Raw genomic sequence first — 26,776 nt, 5'->3', positions numbered from 1 at the left:
CCTGGGACAGCCCCTTAGTCATACTGACCCCCAGCACATTGGAAGATTATGATGGCGGGGGTGGGGGGGAGGCAGGACAGAAGAAGATTATGACTAACAGAAGAGGAATCAGCACAAGGGACACATCCTACTGATTATAAGTTATGTCCCTTGTGCTGATTTTTCCGTATTTGATTTTGGTTGCACTTAGGCTTTAAATCATGCACAGAGATCTAGCACAGGTTAGCACGTCTCAAGAGGCAGATATGATTATAAAGCAAATTGAGTCTTGCCGACTAGAGTAAAATAAGCACAGTGACATGGTGGTAAACGCTTCTGCCTGGCAACATTAAGGTCATTGGTTCCGAATCCTACCTGCCTGGAGTTTGCATGTTCTCTCTGCGCCTGCGTGGGTTTCATCTGGGTACTCCGGTTTCCTCCCACACTCCAAAGACATGCTCTCAGGTTTATTGGCTCCTGTCTATTGGTCCTAGTATGTATGAATGTGAGTTAGGGACCTTAGATTGTAAGCTCCTTGAGGGCAGGGACTGATGTGAATGTACAATAAATATGTAAATTGTTGGTGCCTTATAACAAATGATCACAGGGCACACAAAGTCCATGACTGTCTGAACAGAATTAGACAGAATTTTAAATTATCACAGCTTTAAAATTATTTTATGTTTGACCAGAATTCTTTCTTAATGATAGATCCATCCGCTGGCTTGATCGCTGCCTTGCTGCCAATAAACACCCAGAGAAACAGAACCTGTTTGCTATTATTCAAGGAGGACTTGATGCTAAGCTCCGCAAGAAATGTTTAGAGGGTATGTATGTTTCAGCATATTAGAGTATTGCACTACAGCAGTAAGCTGATGACCACTTGAGTGATGACTCTGAGTCTGCTGGGGCTGCTGACATAATATCCAAGATGGCGTACCCCAGCAGTAGACTTAGGACTTTTACATATCTACATATGGAAGGCTCTAACAGCTAAATAACATGCATAAAATGTGTTTTAAAGTGATTGTTACCCCAACACTTCATATTCCTTATATGTGCCTGCTGTACCATGTACTTGTATGATAAAGTATCCTGTTCTCTTTGTATTGGTTCCTTTATGTGAAATCTCTGGTATTTCTGCCAGTCCCTCTGTTTTCCCATTAAAAACTGACCACACTAAGCAGGGGAAACACACTGTGGTCAGTTCTCTAGTTATGCTGCTCTCCTCCAATAATCATTTTTTTCCTTTTTTTCCCATTTTTCTTTTCTCAGAGATATATAGATAGATATATATCTATAGCTATATATATATAGAGAGAGAGAGAGAGATATTATATCTCTAATATAGCTGTGCTCAAAAGTTTACATACCCTGGCAGAATTTATGATTTCTTGGCCATTTTTCAGAGAATATGAGTGATAACACAAAAACATTTCTATCACTCATGGTTAGTGTTTGGCTGAAGCCATTTATTATCATTCAACTGTGTTTACTCTTTTTAAATCATAATGACAACAGAAACTACCCAAATGACCCTGATCAAAAGTTTACATACCCTGGTGATTTTGGCCTGATAACATGCACATAAGTTGACACAAAGGGGTTTGAATGGCTATTAAAGGTAACCATCCTCACCTGTGATCTGTTTGCTTGTAATTAGTGTGTGTGTATAAAAGGTTAATGAGTTTCTGGACTTCTGACAGACCCTTGCATCTTTCATCCAGTGCTGCACTGAGGTTTCTGGATTCTGAGTCATGGGGAAAGCAAAAGAATTGTCAAAGGATCTGCGGGAAAAGGTAGTGGAACTGTATAAAACAGGAAAGGGATATAAAAAGATATCCAAGGAATTGAGAATGCCAATCAGCAGTGTTCAAACTCTAATCAAGAAGTGGAAAATGAGGGGTTCTGTTGAAACCAAACCACGGACAGGTAGACAAACTAAAATTTCTGCCTCAACTGCCAGGAAAATTGTTCGGGATGCAAAGAAAAACCCACAAATAACTTCAGGTGAAATACACAATACTCTCTGAAAACATGTGGTGTGGCTGTTTCAAGATTAAGGAGGCACTTGAAGAAAGATGAGCTGCATGGTCGAGTCGCCAGATGAAAGCTATTACTATGCAAATGCCACAAAGTATCCCCCTTACAATATGCCAAACAGCACAGAGACAAGCCTCAAACCTTCTGGCACGAAGTCATTTGGAGTGATGAGACCAAAATTAAGCTTTTTGGCCACAACCATAAATGCTACATTTGGAGACGAGTCAACAAGGCCTATGATGAAAGGTACATCATTCCTACTGTAAAACACAGAGGTGGATCGCTGATGTTTTGGGGATGTGTGAGCTACAAAGACACAGGAAATTTGGTCAAAATTGATGGCAAGATGAATGCAGTATGTTATCAAAAAATACTGGAGGAACATTTGCATTCATCAGCCAGGAAACTGCGCATGGGACGTACTTGAACATTCCAACATGACAATGATCCAAAACACAAGGCCAAGTCGACCAGTCATTGGCTACAGCAGAATAAATTGAAGGTTCTGGAGTGGCCATCTCAGTCTTCTGACCTCAATATCATTGGGCCACTCTGGGGAGATCTCAAACGTGCAGTTCATGCAAGACAGCCCAAGAATTTACAGGAACTGGAGGCTTTTTGCCAAGAGGAATGGGCAGCTTTACCATCTGAGAGGATAAAGAGCCTCATTCACAAATACCGCAAAAGACTTCAAGCTGTCATTGATGTTAAAGTGGGCAATACACGGTATTAAGAACTGGGGTATGTAAACTTTTGATCAGGGTCATTTGGGTAGTTTCTGTTTTGATTATGATTTAAAAAGAGTAAACCCAGTTGATTGATAATAAATGGCTTCAGCCAAACACTAACCATGAGTGAAAGAAATGTTTTTGTGTTATTCATTTTCTCTAAAAATAGTTACAACAGCCAGGGTATGTAAACCTATGAGCACAACTGTGTGTGTGTGTGTATGTATGTATGTATATATATATAATTTTGACACAATACTGAAAACCCTATTTTCGCCTAATAATTTTTAGCGGCTGAAATTTTTGGTGCATCAATAGTTTGCATGTCATAGGAATGGTCCTGGGTGCATCCAGGTCTGATCTTCCGCAAGTAATTGCTGAAAGAGTGAGTACATGCGAACTTCCACAAATGGCTGCGGGCGCTGATAATAAAGAAATATATAATATTACATTACACTACACGCATTGCCTTTCCTTTCTATTTTAAACTGAATGGGTTGTTTTTACGAGGTGATCGTTTACATACCCTTTAAGGTTGAATATATTTTTATAGTACAGCTTACCTATAATGTACTGGAAATGTCTCCTCAACGTATACTGTTTTAATTTACATGCAGCCAGTGACATCACTGGCACATGCACTCTGAAGGAACAACATGCCTGTGTTGGTAATTTAGAGTCCTGCACCGTAAACGGTGGCTCCCGCGCGCAAGTGGGGGCAATCATCGTTGCTCCGGCCACTTACACAGTAGGAGTCCGTGAACCTGGAAGGAAGATGTATACGATGCATACTAGCACATTATGCATTTACCTTACAAGTTTAAAAAATGGCGATTTACTACCGCCTTAAAGAAAGATTTACAAGTTCGTAAAGAATACAGAAACGTATAAAAAATAGAAAACTGGAAATGTACAAGCGTGTCCAAGGAAACCAATTTGAATCAATAACAGGAAACTTGTAATTTATGAAAAAATTGTCCCTGTGTATATGTACCATGCCATCTTAATTTCTTCAATGAACAATTGTAGTATTAATAAGGTACAGAAGCAGGGCAAATAAAAAAAAAAAAAAAAAAGAGAGACAATGACGAGAGAAACTGTTCAGAATTGGATACACATTTGTTTAGTGCATATAATAGTGGTCTAGTGACAGGGTCTCTTTAAGGGGACAGGACATTCCCTCAAGAATAGTGAGGTGCACTTTGTGGGTCAGGAGGACAAGAGGTTTGATATATGGCATTTATGTCACACTAACAATAACAGAGGTGGGGCCTTTCTCACTGTCATCCGCATATAAAGTGGTTTTAGAATCTCTGTCCTGAAGATTTGACAATAATTCACACCTTCAGCCATGTAACTCAAACAATTAACACTTGTTCCAGTCTTCATGACACCAAGGTAATAGGATCATGTCATTTGATTTTATAAACTTTCACACCCCCCAATCATGTTCTGGACAATCCGCATCTGCGTTGATGTATTTTATGACACCATGGTTATTGGATTAACCCCTTCCCACCTGCAATCTGTGATTTAAAGTTCCTCTGCAAAATGCCTTGTGCCGAGGATACATTCAAGTTGTTGTTAACCCACTTTCACACATTTTCATAATCCGTTCTGTCTCTCTATACAGTGCCCCCATCCCCGTCTCTTTTTTGTTAAAAAAAAAATCCTCCTTTACCATATCCCATGGCGGTTCCCGGCGGTCACGTGACCGGCCGTGTCTCCTCTTCTCCCCGCGTCCCGCTGACGTCAGCTGGGAAATCTCGGCCCTGCCTGCTGCTTCTATCAGATGGGCAGAGAGGAGACACGGCCGGTTACCTGAGCACCGGGAGCCACCGTATCTCACGAGATTTCCCAGCTGACGTCAGCGGGACGTGAGGAGACACGGCCAGTCACGTGACCGGCGGGAGCCACTGTGGGATACGGTAAAGGAGGACTTTTTTTAATAAAATACAGAGATGGGGACACTGTATTAGGAGACAAAATTGATAGTGTAAAAAAATATATTGGATATTCCTGCAGCAGGGGGGGATGGGGCAGCACTGTCACTAGATGACACGCAGAGAGGGGAGGGGAGGAGGGGGGGATTTGAGGACAGAGGAGACAAACACAGAAGAGCCGGTTGCGGATGACGGAGGCACATAAACTGACCACGGTGTCAGGGGTCAGTAGCCATGCTTATCGTGGTCAGTTTACAGAGGGGAGGGGAGAAACTGGCAGGATCAGACAGGTTTTTTTAGGTGTTACAAGGGTCCAAATTACACAACACAAGCAGTGTGCTGTATAAAATGCTCTAAAGGAGCAGGATCAATAATTTAGTTTTTTTTTTATTTTGGGTTAACAAACGCTTTAAAGTAGAACTATAGGCAGATCTGAAGATTTTGTAAGTTTTCACTTACAAAGAAATGAAGGTTCTATAACTTTTATCATAGCTATATTAAAAAAAATAAAGACAGAATATCAACCAAAAATCCAGAAAAAACACATATAACAAATGCTATAAATTAAGTTGCAGTTCAGTGAGTAAAATAAGTATTTGATCTCCAAGCAAAACATGACTTGGTACTTGGTGGAGAAACCCTTGTTGGCAAAAACAGATAAGATGTTTCTTGTAGTTGGTGACCAGGTTTGCACACATCTCAGGAGGGATTTTGGTCCACTCTTCTTTACATATCTTCTCTAAATCCTTAAGGTTTCTTGGCTGTTTCTCAACAACTTGAAGTTTCAGCTCCCTCCATAAATTTTCTATAGGATTAAGGTCTGGAGACTGGCTAGGTCACTCCGTGACCTTAATGTGCTTCTTCTTGAGCCACTCCTTTGTTGCCTTGGTGGTATTTTTTGGGTCATTGTCATGCTGGAAGACCCATCTTCAGTGTTCTGGCTGAGAGAAGAAGGTTTTCATCCAAGATTTTACAATACATGGCTCCACTGGCCTCTTAATATTGCAAAGTCGGACTGTACCTTCTTGCAGAGAAGCAACCCCAAAGAATCATGTTTCCACCTCCATGCTTGACTGTATGGATGGTTTTCTTAGAGTTATGGTCAGCATTTTTCTTCCTCCAAACACAGCGAGTCCAATTAATGCCAAAGGGCTAAATTTTGGTCTCATTTGACCACACCACTTTCTCCCAATTTTTCTCTGAATCATTTAGACGTTCATTGGCATGACTGTACATGTGTCTTCTTGAGGAGGGGGACTCGTCTTGTTTGGAGGAAGTGAGTCCGAAAATTAGACCATGTAGACATGGATGGGTGAGCTTACTTTGATCATTAAAGGAATGAAATGGCGTTTTTAGTTTGTCGTGCTCAGATACGGTGTATTTTTGCTTTAATAAAACATATCACGCTATAGCAGGCTGCACCTTTCATTCAGTCTATAAGCTTAGATCATCATGTGGTTAGTATGCTGAAATTTGTAGTGACTGCAGTTTTTTTATGATACAAGTCACTCTGGAGCGTGATACCCCATCTTAGCACTTCCAGGCTTCAGTGGTCATCGCTTCTAACCACCCATCCTACATGTTGTTCCTCGATACGGAGATCTATAATTGGCGATGAATGGCCATGATGGCTGCTACAACCGAACCTTCTGTCTCGATATGTAGAACGGCCTACCATGACTGGTGGTATTTTACTGCTGTGTAGTTTGTTCCTGCCTTCAGGTCAGCCTACATGGGCTATCAAAGGGTGCAGCATTGGGCTGTAGGGAAAGGGACTGCATCTCTGATGACATGTTTCGCCTGCCTCCAACAGTGGCTTCATCGGGATGTATGATTACTATGTCAGCTATGATTTAGTGATCACATGCAGACTCTGTGCTTTATTCAGAAAACAAATGGTTTAGGATTGCAGAGGCTACTGATGGCACTGTGCATCTGTTGTCTGATACAATTACAGTATTAAAATAATATTTCAGAAAAATAAGTGTTACCCAACTTTAACATTACATAACTTGTGCAGTTGAATGTGACAGACTGCTACTAGTCAAAGTATGTGAGGCTTCCCTTTTGTAGCCGGCGTCCCCATTTTTAGGTACATTTCTTTGTTGTTGTAGAGATGACCAAACGGAACGTCCCCGGCTTTGCTATTGGTGGCCTTAGTGGAGGGGAAGAGAAAGATCACTTCTGGAAGATGGTGACCCTCAGCACAGACCACTTACCCAGGGACAAGCCACGCTACCTCATGGGGGTTGGGTAAGTCTAGTCTACCACTATACCTCTGCAGTACTGTATATTTAAAAAAAAAAAGCCATAAAGCTTTAGGGCCCATTTTGTGGTGCACAAGAATGTATGTAAATACACATTTTCATGTATTCAAAATGAAAAAACTGACAATGCTAAGCCACAGGCCAACAATGCGGCTGTTAATTGTGAGGCATTGACTTAGTATTATCACCCTGCAACAGGAAATGCTGTTTCTGGATCTCCTGGTCGGAAACTTTGCTATAGAGCACAAAAAATGATTTGGTTTAAGAAAACTGTACGGTAAGTCATGATGCCAAACGTACTGAGAAATAGATTTTGGCTGCACATATACTTTAATATACAGATAAAGTATTTGTGTTTGCATGAAGGGGTTTTGAGTTTTATGAAATCTGAAATATTACACAGGGGGACAAGTGTCCATTACATAAAACAAAAGCAGAAGGCATAGATTCACGTGTAGTGAAAACCCCACTTTATTGAAAATAAATGCAGCCAAATGGACACTCACACAGTGAGGTGAGTCTCTTCATTATGGGAGTGCTGAATTGGCTGTTTTTTATTTTTATTAATGTCATTTTTACTACACTTGAATCTGTGGCCTCTGCTTTTGTTTTATGTGCTGACAGTTGGAGGTTCTTCCAGATCTTTGTGGAGGATCTTTAACGCTGTCCATTCCAGAATCCACTCTCCTGGATACTCGGCACTATTCGGTTTTAATGACTATTCATTTTATTTTTATTACTATATCGCTCACACTGGAGTGATTGGGTTTTTACTGACAGCTAGTGTTTTTTGTTTGCTCTTGACAAGCCCTCATTGGAAGTGTTATATTTGGGTAACATTTGAAGAATGCCCAGGTATCCCATCTTATTTCAGACTAAATTATCATTTTATCTATGTTTCAAAAGACAATATTTTGTGTAAATTTAGTTATCATGTTTTATTCTTGTTTAATCTCATCCATATATCTGTCTTACCACCTTCTATTTCCTCTCTACAGGTAAAAAGTTAACATTTTTTTGTGCAGCACTCAAAAAAACCCATGTATATACAAACTAATGTACACTATGCAATGAACGCAAAGACTAATGATAATGAAAAAGAGATGTGAAATTTACACCCAAACTAAAGTCCGTGTGCCATCATATAAAGGTTGTTTTGAAACCTAAACGCAACAGTCTTTGAATAGATGGTGAAAACAAATTGTGTGACTAGAAGTGGGATTCCACGTGACATCAATGTTGAGGTGAAGAGACAGACAACAATAGAACCACCACCGGTTAGTGAGGAGGCTTACCGGAGTGAGAAGACTCAAATGGGCATATACTCAGTGAGTCAATAAGGCTTATGGTGCAACTACCAAAGTATGGGACCTCCACATCTGGGCTCCAGATCAAGTTCCAACAATCCAATTGGTCAAGAGATGTAGCAGTCCTCAGAAGCAGCCAACTTGTCAAGGGATGTCAGAGAGAGACAATCCAACTGGTCAAGAGATGTCACCGAGAAGACAATCCAATTGGTCGAGATGTCATCGAGAAGCAGTCCTCAGAAGCAGCCAACTTGTCAAGTTGGCTGCTTCTTTTTTTTTTTTTTTTTTTTTTCCAATAGATTTTATTGAAAGAAATTGCAATACAGGGTATCACATTAGTTGGTATACAACATTTTTGAACATTTTTATATATATGATTTTGAACATTGTATATATAGATATTTACATATATATATATATATATATATATATATATATATATATATATATATATATATATATATATATATATATATATATATATATATATATATATATACACACACATATAAATATATATATACACATATAAATATATATATATATATAAATATATACAAATACCAGTAGTCTATGCACATTTAAAGTTGGCTGCTTCTGAGAACTGCTTCTCAGTGACATCTCTTTTGACCAATTGGATTGTCTTACAACTTAATCTGGAGCCCAGATGTGGAGGTCCCATACTTTGGTGGTTGCACCATAAGCCTTTTTAACTCACTGAGTATATACCCATTTGAGTCTTCTCACTCTGGTAAGCCTCCTCACTAACCAGTGGGTGGTTCTATTGTCTGTCTCTTTACCTCAACATTGATGTCACGTGGAATCCCACCTCTAGTCACACAATTTTTCAGCGTCTATTCAAAGACTGTTGTGTTTATGTTTCAAAACCACCTTTATATGATGGCACATGGACTAGTTTGGGTGTGAATTTCACATCTTTTTCATTATCATTAGTCTTTTCGGTCATTGCACAGTGTACATCTGTTTGTATATACATGAATTTTTCATTTTTTTTTTTTTTTTTTTTTTTGAGCGCCGCACAAAATTTTTTACTTTTCACCTATTTTTTAAATTTACACTTGTAGTATTGTGCTGGCTGCTATTAGACATATGTCAGCGTGGTATACACCTATTTTTCTATTTATATTCCCCTCTACAGGTATGCCACTGATCTCGTGGTGTGTGTGGCCCTCGGTTGTGACATGTTTGACTGTGTTTTCCCCACAAGGACAGCTGTAAGTAGAAACATTAGTAATACAAAGAGAGGAATCCTATAAGCTGCACATAACTACAAAACCTTGTGTGTGAAAATGGCCTCAGCCTGGACTCTGTCCAGGCCACACCCCTCCAATGCTTTTGCCCTGCCCACAGGGAAAAATGCATTGGAGGGGTAGCCTGGATGGAGCCCGGGCTGAGGCTGTTTTCACTTTTCACACACAGGGTTTTTTAGTGACATGCGGCTTATAGGATTCCTCTTTGTATTGGTATTCATGGAGCTGGGTTGAGCTCCATCCCAACTGCACTCCTAGCAGTTTTGCTGGGATTGTTGGAGCCTCGAGCAGCACCCATATTTTTGCATCGGCTCACATAGAAGCATCAGTCCTACATTCCTCTGTGTCTTGCAGACAAAGAAAGGTTTTCTTCTATCATAGGACGGATTGAGAAGTGCTAGTCCACATAGATTACATTGGTATGTGGCTCCAAATGACTACTTACCAGTGGAAGTTTAAAAAAAAAAGTCACCTCAAAGGGTTTAAACAAGCTTGCGGCTCTAGCAAAAAATGCAGATTTTAACATATGTGTGAAAAATTATAAATTGTTTTGGATGCAGAGTGGTTAAAGTGATGCTAAACTCTCGTGTTTATTTATATTATTTATTTTTTCAATGACAAATGTGTTATAATTACCTGTTCTGTGCAGTGGATTTGCACAGGGCAGCCCGGATTGTCCTCTTCTCAGGTCCCTCTTCGCTGCTCCTAGCCCCTCCCTCCTGTCAAGTTCTTGTCGAGTCAGCTTGCTATAGGGGCACACGAGCCGATTCACGGCTCCTTGTGTCCATTCAGACAAGGAGCTGCGTTTCTGCTCCGCCCCCTCTCTCCTGATTGGCTAACTGACTTTTTTTTTGGACAGCTGCGAGAGCCAATGGCGCTGCTGCTGAGTCTCAGCCAATCAGGAGGGAGAGTCCCTGAGGGGCGAGGGGCGCGTGAACGTTGCTTGATATAGATGGGCTCAGGTAAGTATATTGGGGGCTGCTGCACACAGAAGGCTTTTTATGCTAATGCGCAGAATGCATTGAGATAGAAAAATTTCTGTCCTTACAACCCCTTTAAATTCCACATAAATTGGTATTTTTCTGAACTTTCTTAATCTTTTTCTGGGAAATGCACTTCGTTCTGCACATCAATAACATTCTCAGATTGCCCCAGCAGAGGGAAATCATTAAGGCTTGGCGCCTTGGGCTTGATAGCTGATTATAGAGAAACTTGCATTGAAATACAAAAACATTAAGGCTCAGTTCACACTGGGGCAACTTGTCAGGCGACTTGGTTACATAGTAGGTGAGGTCGAAAAAAAGACACAAGTCCATCAAGTCCAACATATGTGTGTGATTATATGTCAGTATTGCATTGTATGTCCCTGTATGTTGTGGTCGTTCAGGTGCTTATCTAGTAGCTTCTTGAAACTATTGATGCTCACCGCTGAGACCACCGTGTGAAAGGGAATTCCACATCCTTGTCGCTCTTACAGTAAAGAACCCTCTACGTAGTTTAAGGTTAAACCTCTTTTCTTCTAATTTTAATGAGTAGCCACGTGTCTTGTTAAACTCCCTTCTGCGAAAAAGTTTTATCCCTATTGTGGGGTCACCAGTACGGTATTTATAAATTGAAATCATATCCCCTCTCAAGCGTCTCTTCTCCAGAGAGAATAAGTTCAGTGCTCGCAACCTTTCCTCATAACTAATATCCTCCAGACCCTTTATTAGCTTAGTTGCCCTACTTTGTACTCGTTCCATTTCCAGTACATCCTTCCTGAGGACTGGTGCCCAGAACTGGACAGCATACTCTAGGTGCAGCCGGACCAGAGTCTTGTAGAGCGGGAGAATTATCGTTTTTTCTCTGGAGTTGATCCCCTTTTTAATGCATGCCAATATTCTGTTTGCTTTGTTAGTAGCAGCTTGGCTTGCATGCCATTGCTGAGCCTATCATCTAATAGGACACCCGGGTCCTTTTCCATCCTAGATCCTAGACATTGTGTGTCTGTGTGCCATATGGAGCATGCAGAAGCGAAAGAGAGCAGCATAGAATTGTCTTGTCTGAGGATTTGCAAAAATTGTGGAGAAGCATTGACAATCTCAGGGTTACAAGTCCAGCTCCAGAGATCTGAATGTTCCTGTATCCACTGCTCACAACATTGTCAAGTTGTCATTGTTACAGCCCAAGGCACTGTAACTAATCTCCATGGACGAAAGAAAAAAAAATTGATTGAAGAGTTTGCCAAAACTTACCCAAAGAAGCCAAAATCCTTTTGGGAGTATGTGCTGTGGACAGATGAAACAAAATTACAGATTTTTGGTAAAGCCCATCATTCTACTGTTTTCAGAAAAAGAAATGAGGCCTTTAAAGAAAAGAATACAGTCCCTACAGTCGCACATGGTGAAGGTTCACTGATGTTTTGCGGTTGCTTTGCCGCTTCAGGCACTGGATGTCTTGACTGTGTACATGGCATCATGAAATCTGAAGACTACCAAAGAATGCAATGCAATGTAGCAATGTAATGGGTGCAATGTAGGGCCCAGTGTCAGAAAGTTAAGTCTCTGTCAGAGGTCATGGGTCTTACAGCAGGACAATGACCCAAAGAACACGTCCAAAAAGCACCTAGAAATGGTTCAAGACAAAGCGCTGGAGAGTACTGAACTGGCCAGCAATGAGTCCAGATCTAAATCCCATAGAGTACCTGTGGAGAGATCTCAAAGCAGCAGTTGGGAAAAGGAACCCTTCCAATTTGAGTGACCTGGAAAGAAGAGTGGTCCAAAATTCCAGTTATTGAGGTCTAAGCAATGCATTGATGGTTACATGAAGTGATTTGATTTCAGTTATTTTTTCCAAGGGGTGTTCTACCAAATATTACATTGAGGGTGCCAATTTTGTCCAGTCCGTTTTTGGAGTTCTGCGTGGAATGTGTCAGATTTGGCTTTTTGTTTCTCCACTTTTTTGTGTCATACCAATACAAACAAAAGAAATAAACACGAGAATGCCTAAACATTTGTAATTGCAACAATTTTCTGGGGGAAGTGGTGCATTATCTGATAGAAATGCAGGGGTGCCAATATATTTAGCCATACCTGGAATTCCTCTTTAATACTTCTGTGTTTTTTATTTATTTATTTTTCTTTTATTGCTGTCTGTGCCTTCCAGTCCTGTGTCTTGTCCAGAAAAAAAGCCTGACAGAAATGTAAACTCTTCCCCATGTAACCATTTACTATGCCCTGTTTTACTGTTCGCTTCCATGTATCCTGTGTTGCCAGTTGGATTAAGATCCCTGTTCATTTAAAAAAAAAAATTTTTATTGTTGTTCTTTTGCAGAGATTTGGCTCAGCTTTGGTTCCCTGGGGTTCCTTGCAAATAAAAAGCAAACAGTTTGCAAAAGATTTCCAACCTATAGACAAAGACTGTAAATGTCCAACGTGCCAAAGGTAAAAATAATATATTTATTGTACCGTATACTGTTCATCCTGTTATGAGGAGTAGTAGTGTATCTAAAGCCAAGCTTACCAGACCTTAGATCTGGTGTCTGCATTTGCCACTTGGGGACCGCCCACTGCAGATATACTGCGGCAGAGCAGCCCCCCTGCGCAGGATCACGTACATGATCTGCTTCTTCCGGGTAGGGGGTGTGCGTGGGCGCCCTGCCGCCCCAGCTGTCCTGCCATTCACTGCAGCACAAGCTGATCAGCGGGTCTCTGCCAATGCCTTATGGCCAGCACCTGCTGAGCGAATGACAGAAGAGAGCTCTGTGTAGGTAAACGCTAAGCTCTCTTCTATCAGCGACGATGTGCCATTTTTTAAATTTTTTTTTCCCTGCAGAGCAGGGAGGAAAAACTGGCACATTATTTAGGAAAAATATTACCCAACACACACAGTAAACATTGTTAGGCACACAGTTAAACCTTTGATTGCCCCTAAATGTTAACCCTTTCCCAGTCAGTGACATTAGTACAGTGACAGTGCATATTTTTAGCACTGATCACTATATTAGTGTCAGTGGCAGTTAGTTCCCCCCCCAGTGCCAGTGTCAGATTGCCCTGCACTATCACAGTCCCACTATAGGTCACTGACCGCCACCATTGGTAGTAAAAAATCCAGTATATATACCATCTTTTGTAGATGCTATAACTTTCACGCAAACCAATTAATATACACATATTGACTTTTTTTTTTTTTTTAATCAAAGACCTGTAGCAAAAAACATTTTGGCCTATGTTTATGACGAAATTAGATTTTTTTTTTTTGGGATATTTTTTATAGCAGAAAGTATAAAATATTTTGTTTTTCGTTCTTTTTTTTTTTTTCGTTTATAACGCAAAAAATTAAAAACCCAATGGTGATCAAATGCCACCAAAGAAAGCTCTAATGGTGTAAAAAAAAGTGGAGTTACTTGTTAAGAAAATATGCTTATCAAGTAACTCCATTTTTGATATAAATGTAAGAGATTTCAGTGTATTGCAGGACATCGGATTTCTGTACTTGTAGAAAATTATACTTAACAAGTAACTCCACTTTTGATATAAATGTAATTTGAGTACAGTGTTGCATGACTGCGCAATTGCCAATTAAAGTAGCGCTGTGCCAAGTATAGAAAGAAATCCCCTGGTCATGAAGGGGGCAAAATCTTCCAGAGCTTAAGTGGTTATTATTGGGCAACTGTGGTTCTGTTTATTCTTGACTTGGTTGCCCCCACCCTCGAGTGCTGCTCATTAAGGCTTTGTACCTACCTTCAGCCTTGATCCAGTGTTCTTCTTGCTCCATATGTGTGTCGCAGGCCCCATTCATTGCTAATAGAAAGCGGAGTTCCACCCAAAAGTGGAAGCTCTGCTCATCAGCCACCCCAGCCCCCCCCCCCCCCCGGGGCTATATTTGGCATCTTTCAGGGGGGAGGACGGGTACCTGTTTTTGACTATCCGATCCGGTCTGGCCCCAGCATCAGCTGTCAGCGGCAGTTTCAGTGTGTAGGCAGTGTAGGAGAGACAGCCGACAGCGGAAGCCCCATAGTAACTCTATGGGTGACGTCACTTCCCAGGCATTTCCCAGCCGTTGTCTGTCCTCTCCTGCAACACAGCATCCGCCTCTGGAGACCGGATTGTCTGCAGAATAGGCAAGTACAGCGATTTTTATTTTTTGCTTTATAGGGTTGGGTAGATTAGGTTTAGAATGTGGCAGAGAGCAGGTTTACAGTTACCGGTAGTTAGTTTTTGCCTAACCCTACACTTTTAAGCTTTTTTTTTTTCTTTATTTTCACACTTCCTGTCCCAGGGTGACCACACTCCCTCACTGTACTGTATCTATGGAGTAGCAGTGTAGGCACCCTAGGCTGCTCTCCTGATTCCCTTCCTCTTTAACAACATTTTAACAAACTTTGTTGCAGATTCCTACCTTGTTTTTTTTTTTTTTTTAATTATTCTGAAGAAATAGCTGTTTTCTGTGTGCAGGGTGAATCTGCATTGAACTGATTTTATAATTGTCAATCAGCTGCTGCACCTGCAGGTCTCTAATGAAGAAAATGGCAGGGATGGCATCCATTTAGACGTGATTTCCCTTTGGGAGTACCTCACCAAAATTACGCTTTTGTTGCAGGGGATGCCCAAAATCTGATTTCTATTTTATTTTTAATTATTAGTATTTTTATTTATTTTATTAATTATTAGTATTATCATTTTTAATGTTATTAGTATTTCTATTTTTGTATCTTGGTGCAGACTTCTGGGAAAATCAGTGCGCCAATCACACAAATAGGGAATTACATATCTGGGGGGTAGGCAACCTGGTGCCCTCCAACTGTTGTGGAATTTCATTTCTCATGAGGCATTGCAAGGCTGGCAGTTACAATTACTCCCAGAGGCATGATGGGACTTGTAGTTCTACGCCATCTGTGTACAGAACGCCTCTAGGTAGAGCCATATTGCATTGAATTCTATATAAAATTAAAGAGCTGCAGATTGCATTCAATTGCAATATGATTTCTGTCACAGTTGTTATGATTTTCTCTCTCTCTCTCTCTCTCTCTCTCTCTCTCTCTCTCTCTCTCTCTCTCTTTCTCTTTTTCTCTCTCTTTCTCTTTTTCTCTCTCTCTCTATATCTATATCTATATATAGATATATATCTATATCTATATATAGATATATACACATATGTGTGAAGATGAAGAAATTTTAGTGTGTGTGTGTATGTGTATATATATATATATATATATATATATATATATATATATATATATATATATATATATATATATATTCTGCAACTGCACTAACTAACAACTGCACTATTTTCTCCATTAGCTCATCCCCCACAGCTATTACCCTTTTGTATAACTTGACCCTCCCTCCTAGATTGTAAGCTCTAACGAGCAGGGCCCTCTGATTTCCCCTGTATTGAATTGTATGGTAATTGTTCCGTCTGCTGTAATGTTGTAAAGCACTGCGTAAACTGTCGGCGCTATATAAATCCTGTATAATAATAATTATATATATAATTTATTTTTTTTTTTTTTATTTGCTGTATTTTTTCCTGGCAAAAGTAAAGTTATCCTTTAAAAAAAAAAAATGAATGCAGCCTCCAAATCTAAGGACTGGTAAGCTGCAATATGTTACATCTTTGTTTTTGGTTTTAGAAACGCTTTTATAACAAAAACCCCAACCATGAATATTTATTAGTTTAAAAACTCATCAAATGAAGTAATCACTGATAAGTTCCCTTGTGCATTTTGAAATATCCTTTTTTATTTAATCATTAAGATATGTTTTTTTAAATTCATATTTAATGTTGGTTGATGGTAATTTATATTTCAGAATTAATAAGAGCTCTTATCAGTGATTACTCCAATTTGATGTGTTCTTAAACTAATGAATATTCATAGCCAAGCTATCTGTTGTTTTTTTTTTTTTTATCTCCTGCAATTGGTTTGATCTGTTAAAAGGGTCAGGCTTTGGCTTTGCAAAGAAAGTAGGTGCTAGTGTTATTTGTAGTGGAATAAATCCATAATTCTTCTTTACAAAACACTGGGTCAGACTCACCTTGGACACGCAGTTCAGTTTTGGTCACCAGTCCTCAGGAAAGATGTTGTTAAATTAGAAAGAGTTCAGCGAAGGGCAACAAAATGAATAAGCGGGATGGAGGACGTCTGCTGTGAAGATCCATGACATAAATTACAGTTTTCACTCTGGAGCAAGCAATAATTAATTGCCAACAGGCAAGCTCTTTATTGTAGAAGAGACAATCTTTCTTTTGCATGAAAATACACTTACCTGCTTGTTTGCAACCCTCTGCAGAATGTACATGGAGCTGCGCATGCGCGCTTCTGTTTACAATTTCAGCTCAATGCCAGTGTGCGAAGATTACCTGCTTCCGGACCGCCCACCGCACATAAACTGCGGCAGGATGGCCCGGTTGCACGAAACATAGTACCTGTATTGTTGTTCACTACTTCCGGGTCTGGGGAACGCGCCACCTGTGACCCGCTCCCGCTGTGATTGGACACCCGGGAACCCGGTGATCGTTCGGAGAGAGGCAGAACGGTGGTCTCACTATGTAAACAAGGCAGACCGCCGTTCTGCTAGAGGAAAATGGAGATCTTGTGTTTCTACTAAGCAAGAACACGGATCTCTGTTTTCCTCCAGAGCACACTTAAAGAGGAACTGCAGTCTGCTCACATCATTTTGTAATGAAAACCTCTTTGCCGTCTCTGAAGCTTCCCTCCAACCACTTTGCATATTATTTTATATATATTGTGATTCTGTACTTGCCAAATATGCTGCAGAAATCTCCCTCCACCGAGTCTGGTTGCATCCATTTTAATTGTGGGCAGTTGAAGCTGCTGCCTGTTCACTTCCTGAATTTACACAGACACACACCTCCAGTTTTGCAGCTCTCATTGGCCCTCTTATGACTCACCCCCCTTCCCCCTCCCTTCCTGGCAGACTCTCACAAGAGTTAGAGAGAGAGCTGTGCATGATGTCATAAGCCTAGGCTAATGACCAGACAAGAAACAGGAAGTGGGCTGTATAAGGTATTTACTGGCAGAAAAATAAATGTTTTACTGTCCAAAGTTAAAACAACAAGGGCAGAAGATTTAATAGATGGAAAGATGAAAAAATGACTGAAGGTCCGCTTTAACCCTTTCATTTCATTGCCCCTGATGATATATATATATATATATATATATATATATATATATATATATATATATATATATATATAATTTTTGTTTATAGCACAAAAAAGGAAAGCTCTATTTATGGGGGAAAAAAGAACATAAACTTTATTTGGGTACAGCGTCATATGACACAATTGTCACTTAAAGCAACGCAGTGCCGTATCACAAAAAAAATTCTAGTCAGGAAGTGGTTAAAGCTTCCAGGGCTGAAGTGGTTAAAGTATAACTAAAGGCAACATTTTTTTTTTTTTTTTTTGATTGTTTTGGATAGCATAAAGATGGATTAGAACACCTGTCAGGTTTTTATTGCAGTCTGTGCCTCGATTTAGGGAGATTCACCCTCTCAAATTGTCCTGTTTATTATTATCACTGAAAGTAAAAGAAAATTACACATTTTGGGTTGTCCCCAGAAAAGGAATAGAGGGGAAATCTTCCTAAAGGGACACTAGTTCTGGTGACCTGTTGGTTCCCAGGGAATTCCCTTAATTTGCATGGCTTTCCTCTCACTTCCTGTTTGGATATGGGACAGGAAGTGAAGGAAAATCTCGCCAATGGAACACAGATGGCAAAAAAAAAAAAAAAATTACAAATCTGACAGGGATAACCCTCTAATGCTCTATCCAAAATGAAACAAAAGTTTGGCCTATAGTTCTACTTTAATGACTTCCGTGCATGTGCAGGAGTGACCTCTCTTCCCACATCAGCCGAAAGACCAGCACCTGGAAGGAGGTGGTGAGAAGATTGACATGGGACATCGCGGATGTCAGATTGTTGAAGCATAGGTGAGTATTCTTGTCTTTTAGTTGTGCTTTAGGAGGGGATTTAATTAGTGTACAAAAATATCAGGGGTGACTCCAGTCATTGTGACAAACTGTTTAGAGTTCGGAAAGACATCTAAAAGGTGTTCCTTAGAGTCCTCAGGAAGACATCTAAAAGGTGTCTTTTTTTTTTTTCTCAACCTTCTGAACTATGCAACTGTTTTATATTTTACTATTTCCGATCTCCTCATTTTAAAGTGATCCTGTCTCTGATCCAAAGCTCACATTAATCAGTTACCTGCAAATAGGACATTCAATTTGTGGTGCTTCTAATGCCTGAACCGATGAACTTCACTCCGATTAGTAAAAAATGGTCCTCAGAAGTCCACTGGGCGGGCAGCCAAGACTTCCATAAGTGTCGATCTCCTGGGTCCAGCGCAGTTATTGCTGGTTCCTCCTGCTGATAGCCACATATGTCTCTTGCTGTGATATTGAGGTCACCAGGAGGAACCCGTGAGTGTTGTGGAGACCCAGGAGATTGATACTCATGGAAGTATTGGGTTTTCATTGGATTTCAGGGACCATTTCTACTGATCAAAGTGGAGTTCCGTGGTTCAGGCAGCAGGAGAGGTATGTTTTCGATCCCTTTGTTACAGGTAATTTCTTAAAGTGGAACTTAAGTTTTTAAAAAATTGTGAACTGGCGTTTTTTTTTTTTTTTTTTTTTTTGTTTTTGTTTTTTAATACAGACGAAACATACTACAGTGAGGGGGAAAAAAGTATTTGACCCCCTGCTGATTTTGCCCACTGACAAAGAAATGATCAGTCTATAATTTTAATGGTAGGTTTATTTTAACAGTGAGAGGCAAAATAACAACAAAAATATCCAGAAAAACGCATTTCAAAAAAGTTATAAATTGATTTTCATTTTAATGAGTGAAATAAGTATTTGATCCCCTATCAATCAGCACGATTTCTGGCTCCCATGTGTCTTCTATACAGGTAACAAAATGAGATTAGGAGCACTCTCAAAGGGAGTGCTCCTAATCTCAGCTTGTTACCTGTATAAAAGACACCTGTCCACAGAAGCAATTGGTCAATCAGATCCCAATCTCCCCACCATGGCCAAGACCAAAGCGCTGTCTAAGGATGTCAGGGACAAGATTGTAGACTTACACAAGGCTGGAATGGGCTACAAGATCATCGCCAAGCAGCTTGGTGAGAGGGTGACAACAGTTGGTGCGATTTATTCGCACACCATACCCACCTTCATCCATGGAGGGGGAAACATTATGCTTTGGGGGTGTTTTTCTGCTAAGGGGCCAGGACAACTTCACCGCATCACAGAGACGATGGACGGGGCTATGTACCATCAAATCTTGGGTGAGGAACCTCCTTTCCTCAGCCAGGGCATTAAAAATGGGTCCTGGATGGGTATTCCAGCATGACAATGACTCAAAACAGATGGCCAAGGCAACAAAGGAGTGGCTTAAGAAGAAGCACTCTAAGCTCCTGGAGTGGGCTAGCCTGTCTCCAGACCTTCATCCCATAGAAAATATGTGAAGGGAGCTGAAGGTTCGAGTTACCAAACATCAGCCTCAACCTTAATTACTTGGAGAGGATCTACAAAGAGGAGTGGGACAAAATCCCTCCTGAGATGTGTGCAAACCTGGTGGCCAACTACAAGAAACCTCTGTGTTTGCCACCAAGTACTAAGTCATGTTTTGCGAAGGGGTCAAATTCTTATTTCACTTATTAAAATGCAAATCAAATTATAACTTTTTTAAAATGCGTTTTTCTGGATATTTTTGTTGTTGTTCTGTCTCTCGCTGTTAAAATAATCTACCATTAAAATTATAGACTGATCATTTTTGTCAGTGGGCAAACGTACAAAATCAGCAGGGGATCAAATACTTTTTTCCCTCACTGTATGGCTTTTCTGCAATAACGTTTCTTACCTGTCTGTCTGCACATTACACTGAGCTGCGCAGGTGCAGCTCAGTATACAGTTTTGACCAATCAGAACAACCAAAAATTGGAAAGTGTTAGAATACTGTCCGAAGATAGTGTCAGCCAGTGAGGGAGCTCCAGAACACCACAGCGCTAGCGTTAGTTTAGTTCTGCTTTGGTTTGAGATTTTAGGTCAGAGACTGGGTCACTTTAACCACTTGCCAACCAGCCACCGTCATTATACTGCAGCAGGTCGGCGCGATCCCAGTGACATTTATACAGTAATCAGTGCATTTTTATAGCACTGATCCCTGTATAATTGTCAGTTATCCCAAAAATGTGTCAAAAGTGTCAGTTGTGTCCGCCATAATGTCGCAGTCTCGATAAAAATCGCAGATCGCTGCCATTACTACAAAAAAAAAAAAAAAAGATAAAAATGCCATAAATCTATCCCCTATTTTGTAGATGTTATAACTTTTGTGCAAGCCAATCAATATACACTTATTGCGATTTTTTTATTACCAAAAATATGTAGAATACATATCGGCCTAAACTGAGAAAAAAAATAGCTTTTAAAAAAAAAAAAAAAATGGAATATTTATTATAGCAAAAAGTATAAAATATTGTGTTTTTTTTTTTTTTTCAAAATTGTCGCTCTTTTGTTTATAGCGCAAAAAATAAAAACCGCAGAGGTGATCAAATACCACCAAAAGAAAGCTCTGTTTGTGGGAAAAAAAGGATGTCAATTTTGTTTGGGTGCAGCGTCTCACGACTGCGCAATTGTCAGTTAAAGAGATGCAATGCCGTATCGCAAAAAATGGCCTAGTCATTAAGCAGCCAAATCTTCCGGGGCTGAAGTGGTTAAAACACATTGTTTTACTATAAGTACCTGAAATAAATACTGGAGTCTCATATTTTAATGGAGTAGAGCTCTTGCACAGGAAAGCATCTAGAACTACAGTGGGGATCGAAAGTTTGGGCACCCCAGGTAAAAAAAAAAAAAACTTTTGCAGACGCCATTTTTTTGTTTTCTGTAATTTTGAAAGTGTAATTGATGGAAATAAAATCTAACTTTTTTTGACATATTATAAGAGTGTTTAATCTGTAATTTGATGCCATTTGGAGATTTTTCCATCTTTCCTTGGCTTTGTTATGCACATTAATACACATTTTTACCTGGGGTGCTCAAACTTTCGATCCCCACTGTATATGAATTCATGAATGTTATTTGTCTAGTTCAGGAGTTAGGAATGCTTTTAGGCCCCGAGTAATTATATTGATGTATTTAATGCTTTTTTTTTTTTTTTCTTCTTGTTGTCTAGGTACACCCGTGCCTACATCCATGCTTTATTCAAAAGTGACACGGCAGGCATGCATCACATTACAGTCCATAACATTGCTTACCAGGTGAGCCGACCGCCATTCCTTGACTTTTTCTGACGGTAAAAGTCTGTAGAAAGGAGGCACAGCACTAAAGACAGGAATGTTGGTCAGATGGAAATCAGGATCAGAGTTTAGCTGCTATTTAGCAATGATAGATTACAGATGAGACATAACAACCCAGCTATTTATTTTAAAAGAAACCCACAGTGATAGAAATATGGAGGTTTCCATTGATAAAAGATAAACCTGCCAGGTTTTTACTGCCATCTGGTTCTCTGTTATAGATATCTCCTCTCACTTCCTGTCACAGTGACAATGGTTTCCCTAGATGGGAAGAAACAAGTTTGGGCAAATCTCCAGCAGCAACACGAACAGAAATTACAATACTTTTCTTCAGTAGCGTAGGGAAATACCAGAATCCCTGTCAGATTTGTATTTCTCTTTGTGTCCCTGTTGCAGATTTTCTCTCATTTCCTGTATAGTGAAAATGGTTGTCACTGTGACAAGAAGTGATTGGAAATCTCTTTAAAAGAGCCTGAGATAGCAGATATGAACCTATTCCTTCTCACCACAGAGTGACACCAACAGGAGGAGCTATGTGACATGAAGTCTGTCCTTCCCACCACAGATGACACAAACAGGAAGAGCTTTGTAACATGGAGTCTGTCCCTCCTACTACAGGGTGACACATAGGAGAAGCTATATGACACGGAGTCTTTCCCTCCCACCAGAGGGTGACTCCACCCAGGAGTAGCTTTTTGACATGGAGGCTGTCCCTCCCAATACAAGGTGATGCCACCCAGGAGAAGCTTTGTGACATGGAGGCTGTCCCTCCCAATACAAGGTGATGCCACCCAGGAGAAGCTTTGTGACATGGAGGCTGTCCCTCCCAATACAAGGTGATGCCACCCAGGAGAAGCTATGTGACATGGAGTCTGTCTCTTCCACCAGGGGATAACTCAGATGGGATGGGGTAGGAGATGTGGATCTTGGTCCCTCTATTTAATAACTGGTTGCTTCTTTTTTCCTTTCTTTCACCAGTTGAATCTGATGCGTTCGGTACGGGAGAGCATTCTGAAGGGGCATTTCCCTCAGTTTATACAAGATTTCATGAAGATCATGTATGGAACAAAGGACAAATACCCAAAGTGGGCTGTTGATGCTTTAGAGACTGTCAATATCACCTTAAATTAACTCCATCATTGATGACACTACATAATTCCCTCTACTGGACTGACCATCTTCTTTGACACACAGGTTGCTGTATAGGATCCACCCCTGCGGTGCCATCATGATGGGATGGTGCTTTAAATATGATTGTGTGGGGGACCAAAAGCCAAACCCGTTTAGGTGTATATACTGTATGCTTTATGATGTTTTAATGATTTCCTCTCCAAATATTTTGGATCTCTTTTTTAGCAATAAAACTGTCATTTTATTTGGTGCTTCTTTGTGGAATCTTTCATGTTGTAACTATTTTGGGGAGGGAATAATATATTAAGTTAGTCCATTAACAAATTAAACAGCTGTATCTTCACTGTGAGGCCCCTTTCACACTGGATGGACTCTGTTATGATCAGCAGGGGATCTGTCCTCTGACCCCCTGCTGAGAAAAGCATAGCAGGTGGATAACAAGACCATGTCTGCTCAGTTTCTGCAGAGCAGATACCGACAAAGCCAGCTCTGCACTCTGGGTGACTGGGTGTAAATGGACTCCGCTGTTTACACCCGACTGCCCTCAAATTTGGTCTGCCTAGCCCTGGACTGAAGGGGACAAGTCCCTTTCCATTTTCTCAGTTTTTTTTCGATTTTTGTTTTTTTGTTTTAGGGGACCAGATCAGACTGGAGATAGGCAGGCGTACACCCATCGGTTCATTGGGAAGAATGGACTGTGCGATCAGGTCCTCCTGAAATACTGACAGGCGGACCTGATCAGACCCTTCGTGTGAAAGGGGCCTAAAGGCGCATGCGCCTCTAATAATTTTAGTGGAGTTTAAAGGAAAGGTTTGATGTGCTTTTTTGGGTCAGAAGATTGTGACTTATACTGTGCTTAACCTTTTTTAATTTTTGATAACACATTTTTAAGTGCTTTGTTATTTTATAATTTACAGGTCATTCGTAATTTACTGGTAAAGGAAAGATCTGTTTTAGATACTTTTGTACTCCTTGTTTAGAGGAGATGTGTGTGTTTTTTTGTTTTGTTTTTTTTTTTTTTGGGGGGAGGGGGTTTGTTTTGTTTTTTTTTTTTATTTTTTTTTTATTTACATAGTTCTGCCATATTTTTGTTATTGTGTTAAATATATTTATTTGTAGATTGGCTACTAGGTGGAGCCTCTGTATTTTAGTTAGCTTTGCTGTTGAAAATGCATAGTGGTTTTCCTATGCGGGGCAAGTGACTGACAGCTCTAGTGCTTGGCAAATGACTACAAGTGCCTGCGTTATCACATGGTTGCTGTTATCATTTTATATAAACTCCTACTAGGAATAACTTGAAGCTATTGCAGGCCTTATTCTTCCAAGTTTCTCCCTGAGCTGTTGGCAGCAATGCCAACTCAATAAAACCTGTTGCTTTACCCTGCATGTGCAAAGCAAAAATCATTTAGATTTGCTTGAAGCTGGTGTCTTTTTACAAGTAAATCTTTAAAATCTTCTTTTTTTTTTTTTTTTTGAAAATGTATTTTTATTAAAGATTTAAAATAAAATATATAGGTATAAAACAAAGCCTTTGATCCCAGAAGGTAAATGCCAACCCTTACAGAGACAAGTATAGTAGTCAGTGTAGAAATAAATTGGGTCACGTCTTGCCAGTAGCTACAAATCTGAGGACGCTTCTAGAAGATATGGGCAAATCCTGCAGGGTCACCAGGGCACCTCCAACAGCAAGAAGAGGAACTAGGGTAGATACGGTGTAGTCTCTGTGGTGTATTATTTTAAATTGGATCCACCGGTCTCTAGTCGATATTAATGCTTGGAACGGGCTATCCCAGAGGTCCTCCTAGTCTTCATTGTCCAAGTCCTGCTCCTGCTCCTCCGAATGCCATACCGTGAGCAGGGCATCCAGACCCACATGAACAGAGGGCAGTAGTGACTTATAGATCACAGAAAGTGTATTTGCAGAGCATTATCCCAAAGGAAAACCTCCAAATCATCCTGCTCCAACCTAAACTGAGAGGATTCAAACTGGGATGTATAAGAGTGTCAGAGTTGCAGGAAATGGAAAAAGAACATGTTAGTAGTGTAAATTTGTTTCTCAATCTGACAAACATGACTAATGCACCCCCATCGCAAATATCTGAAAGGTATCTAACGCCTTTACCAGCCCATAGCCCAGGGTCTGGTAGGGAATAGAATTCCGGTAACATGGGATTAAACCAAGGCGGCATTGATGGGGACCTTATGCCCTGCACTGCATTGGGTTTAATAATGACAACATGCCAGGCCTTGATAACCGCTCTTGTAGCATCAGTAAGGAGTGGGTGAGAGACTCTCTGACCCCTGTAGAGGAGATTACGGAGGGTCTCACAAGATCATACATGCTCAGCTTCCAATACTACGGAGGCATTTGTGTCATCTGAGATGAGCCAATGGTGAGCATGGGTGCCAAATAATAAGTATAAAAGTCAAAAAAGGGAAAGAAAGATGGCGGGACTTTGTCGAGGCACACGGGAGCAACAAAAGAAAATGGTTGAAAATAAATATTAATTGGTTCAGATTATCCTAAATTTTTTCATATCAAAATATTTAATGCATTTTGCTTTATATAAATATCTGTAAATTTTATTACAATTCAACAGAACCAAGTAATGTACATACATAGACATTCCAACAATAAGTTGGTGCAGATTATAAAATGAGACATAATTAATTGGACAAAAATAGCCATATCAATTATCACAATGGAGTAAAACTGGTATGGAAAACAAATTAAAATTAAAAAATAAATATAGACAAGGAACGGCAATACATAGTATTACAAAAATGTATACATATCGGTTGATGTTAGCTCTACGCGTTTCAAGGCCTTATAGCCTATCGTCAGGAGCAAAACCTTGGTAATAGTCTATGAATAGAAAAAACAAAGTAAAATTGTAAAAATATGAAAAGTGAAAAATGAAAATATTCTGAACTAAATCAGAGAGTGGGAGGGTGAACCCAGGACATGGGGGTATCCCCATGGCCTGAGTTATCCCACGCGCTTACATGTGTAACCTTGCAGAGGTAGTGCGGGCATGGAACCTCCAAGACCGGCCATACAGGGCCCCAAACGGGAGCTGAGGGGATGCTCTGCTGCCGGCACAGCCAAACATGAACCACGCCCCACGTGGGTATGTGTGTGTGTAGTCATAGTGTTGTGGGGAGTAACCACCTTTGTGGGGGACCTCTGTGATAAATGTGACAAAGAGAAAAATATTAAAGCAGTGAGGTAAGAAAAGAAACAAAAGGGGTATTATTGAATATTGAATAATATTGAAGTCTATGGCCCCTTCAGTTGCATGAAAGTCAGACCAAAGTAGTGCATAAACTACTTTGAAGTCGCTGCAACTTTAACCACTTCCATACCGGGCCTATTCTGGCACGCCTCTCCTGCATGTAAAAATCATAATTTTTTTGCTAGAAAATTACTCAGAACCCCCAAACATTATATATTTTTTTAGCAGACACCCTAGGGCAGTGATGGCGAACCTTGGCACCCCAGATGTTTTGGAACTACGTTTCCCATGGTGCTCATGCAGTGTAGTTGAGCATCATGGGAAATGTAGTTCCAAAACATCTGGGGTGCCAAGGTTTGCCATCACTGCCCTAGGGAGTAAAATGGCAGTCATTGCAACTTTTTATCTCGCACAGTATTTGCGCAACAATTTTTCAAACGTGTTTCATGATTGAAAACATAACAAAACAGTAAAGTTAGCCCAATTTTTTTATATCATGTGAAAGATGATGTTACGCCGAGTAAATAGATACCCAACATGTCACACTTTAAAATTGCGCA

At 40.2% G+C, this 26,776-nt stretch overlaps 1 protein-coding gene across 1 annotated transcript in view; it reads left to right on the top strand.

The window, feature by feature from the left end:
- The window catches only part of QTRT1 (queuine tRNA-ribosyltransferase catalytic subunit 1), a 38,343-nt gene extending 15,119 nt beyond the window's left edge, over positions 1-23,224 (top strand). Inside the window, exons 5-10 of the mRNA XM_073622599.1 lie at positions 691-806; positions 6,808-6,946; positions 9,427-9,502; positions 12,851-12,960; positions 21,726-21,810; positions 22,828-23,224. Of these exons, the coding sequence (XP_073478700.1) occupies positions 691-806; positions 6,808-6,946; positions 9,427-9,502; positions 12,851-12,960; positions 21,726-21,810; positions 22,828-22,980 (679 nt within the window). The 3' untranslated portion in view covers positions 22,981-23,224. The remainder of the gene's footprint in view (positions 1-690; positions 807-6,807; positions 6,947-9,426; positions 9,503-12,850; positions 12,961-21,725; positions 21,811-22,827) is intronic.
- Positions 23,225-26,776: the final 3,552 nt, after the last annotated feature.

The sequence above is a fragment of the Aquarana catesbeiana genome, linkage group LG03 (assembly GCF_042186555.1).
Source record: "Aquarana catesbeiana isolate 2022-GZ linkage group LG03, ASM4218655v1, whole genome shotgun sequence".
Taxonomy (NCBI): domain Eukaryota; kingdom Metazoa; phylum Chordata; class Amphibia; order Anura; family Ranidae; genus Aquarana; species Aquarana catesbeiana.
The sequence above is the reverse complement of the archived record's forward strand: the minus strand, read 5'-3'. Positions and strand labels throughout refer to the sequence as shown.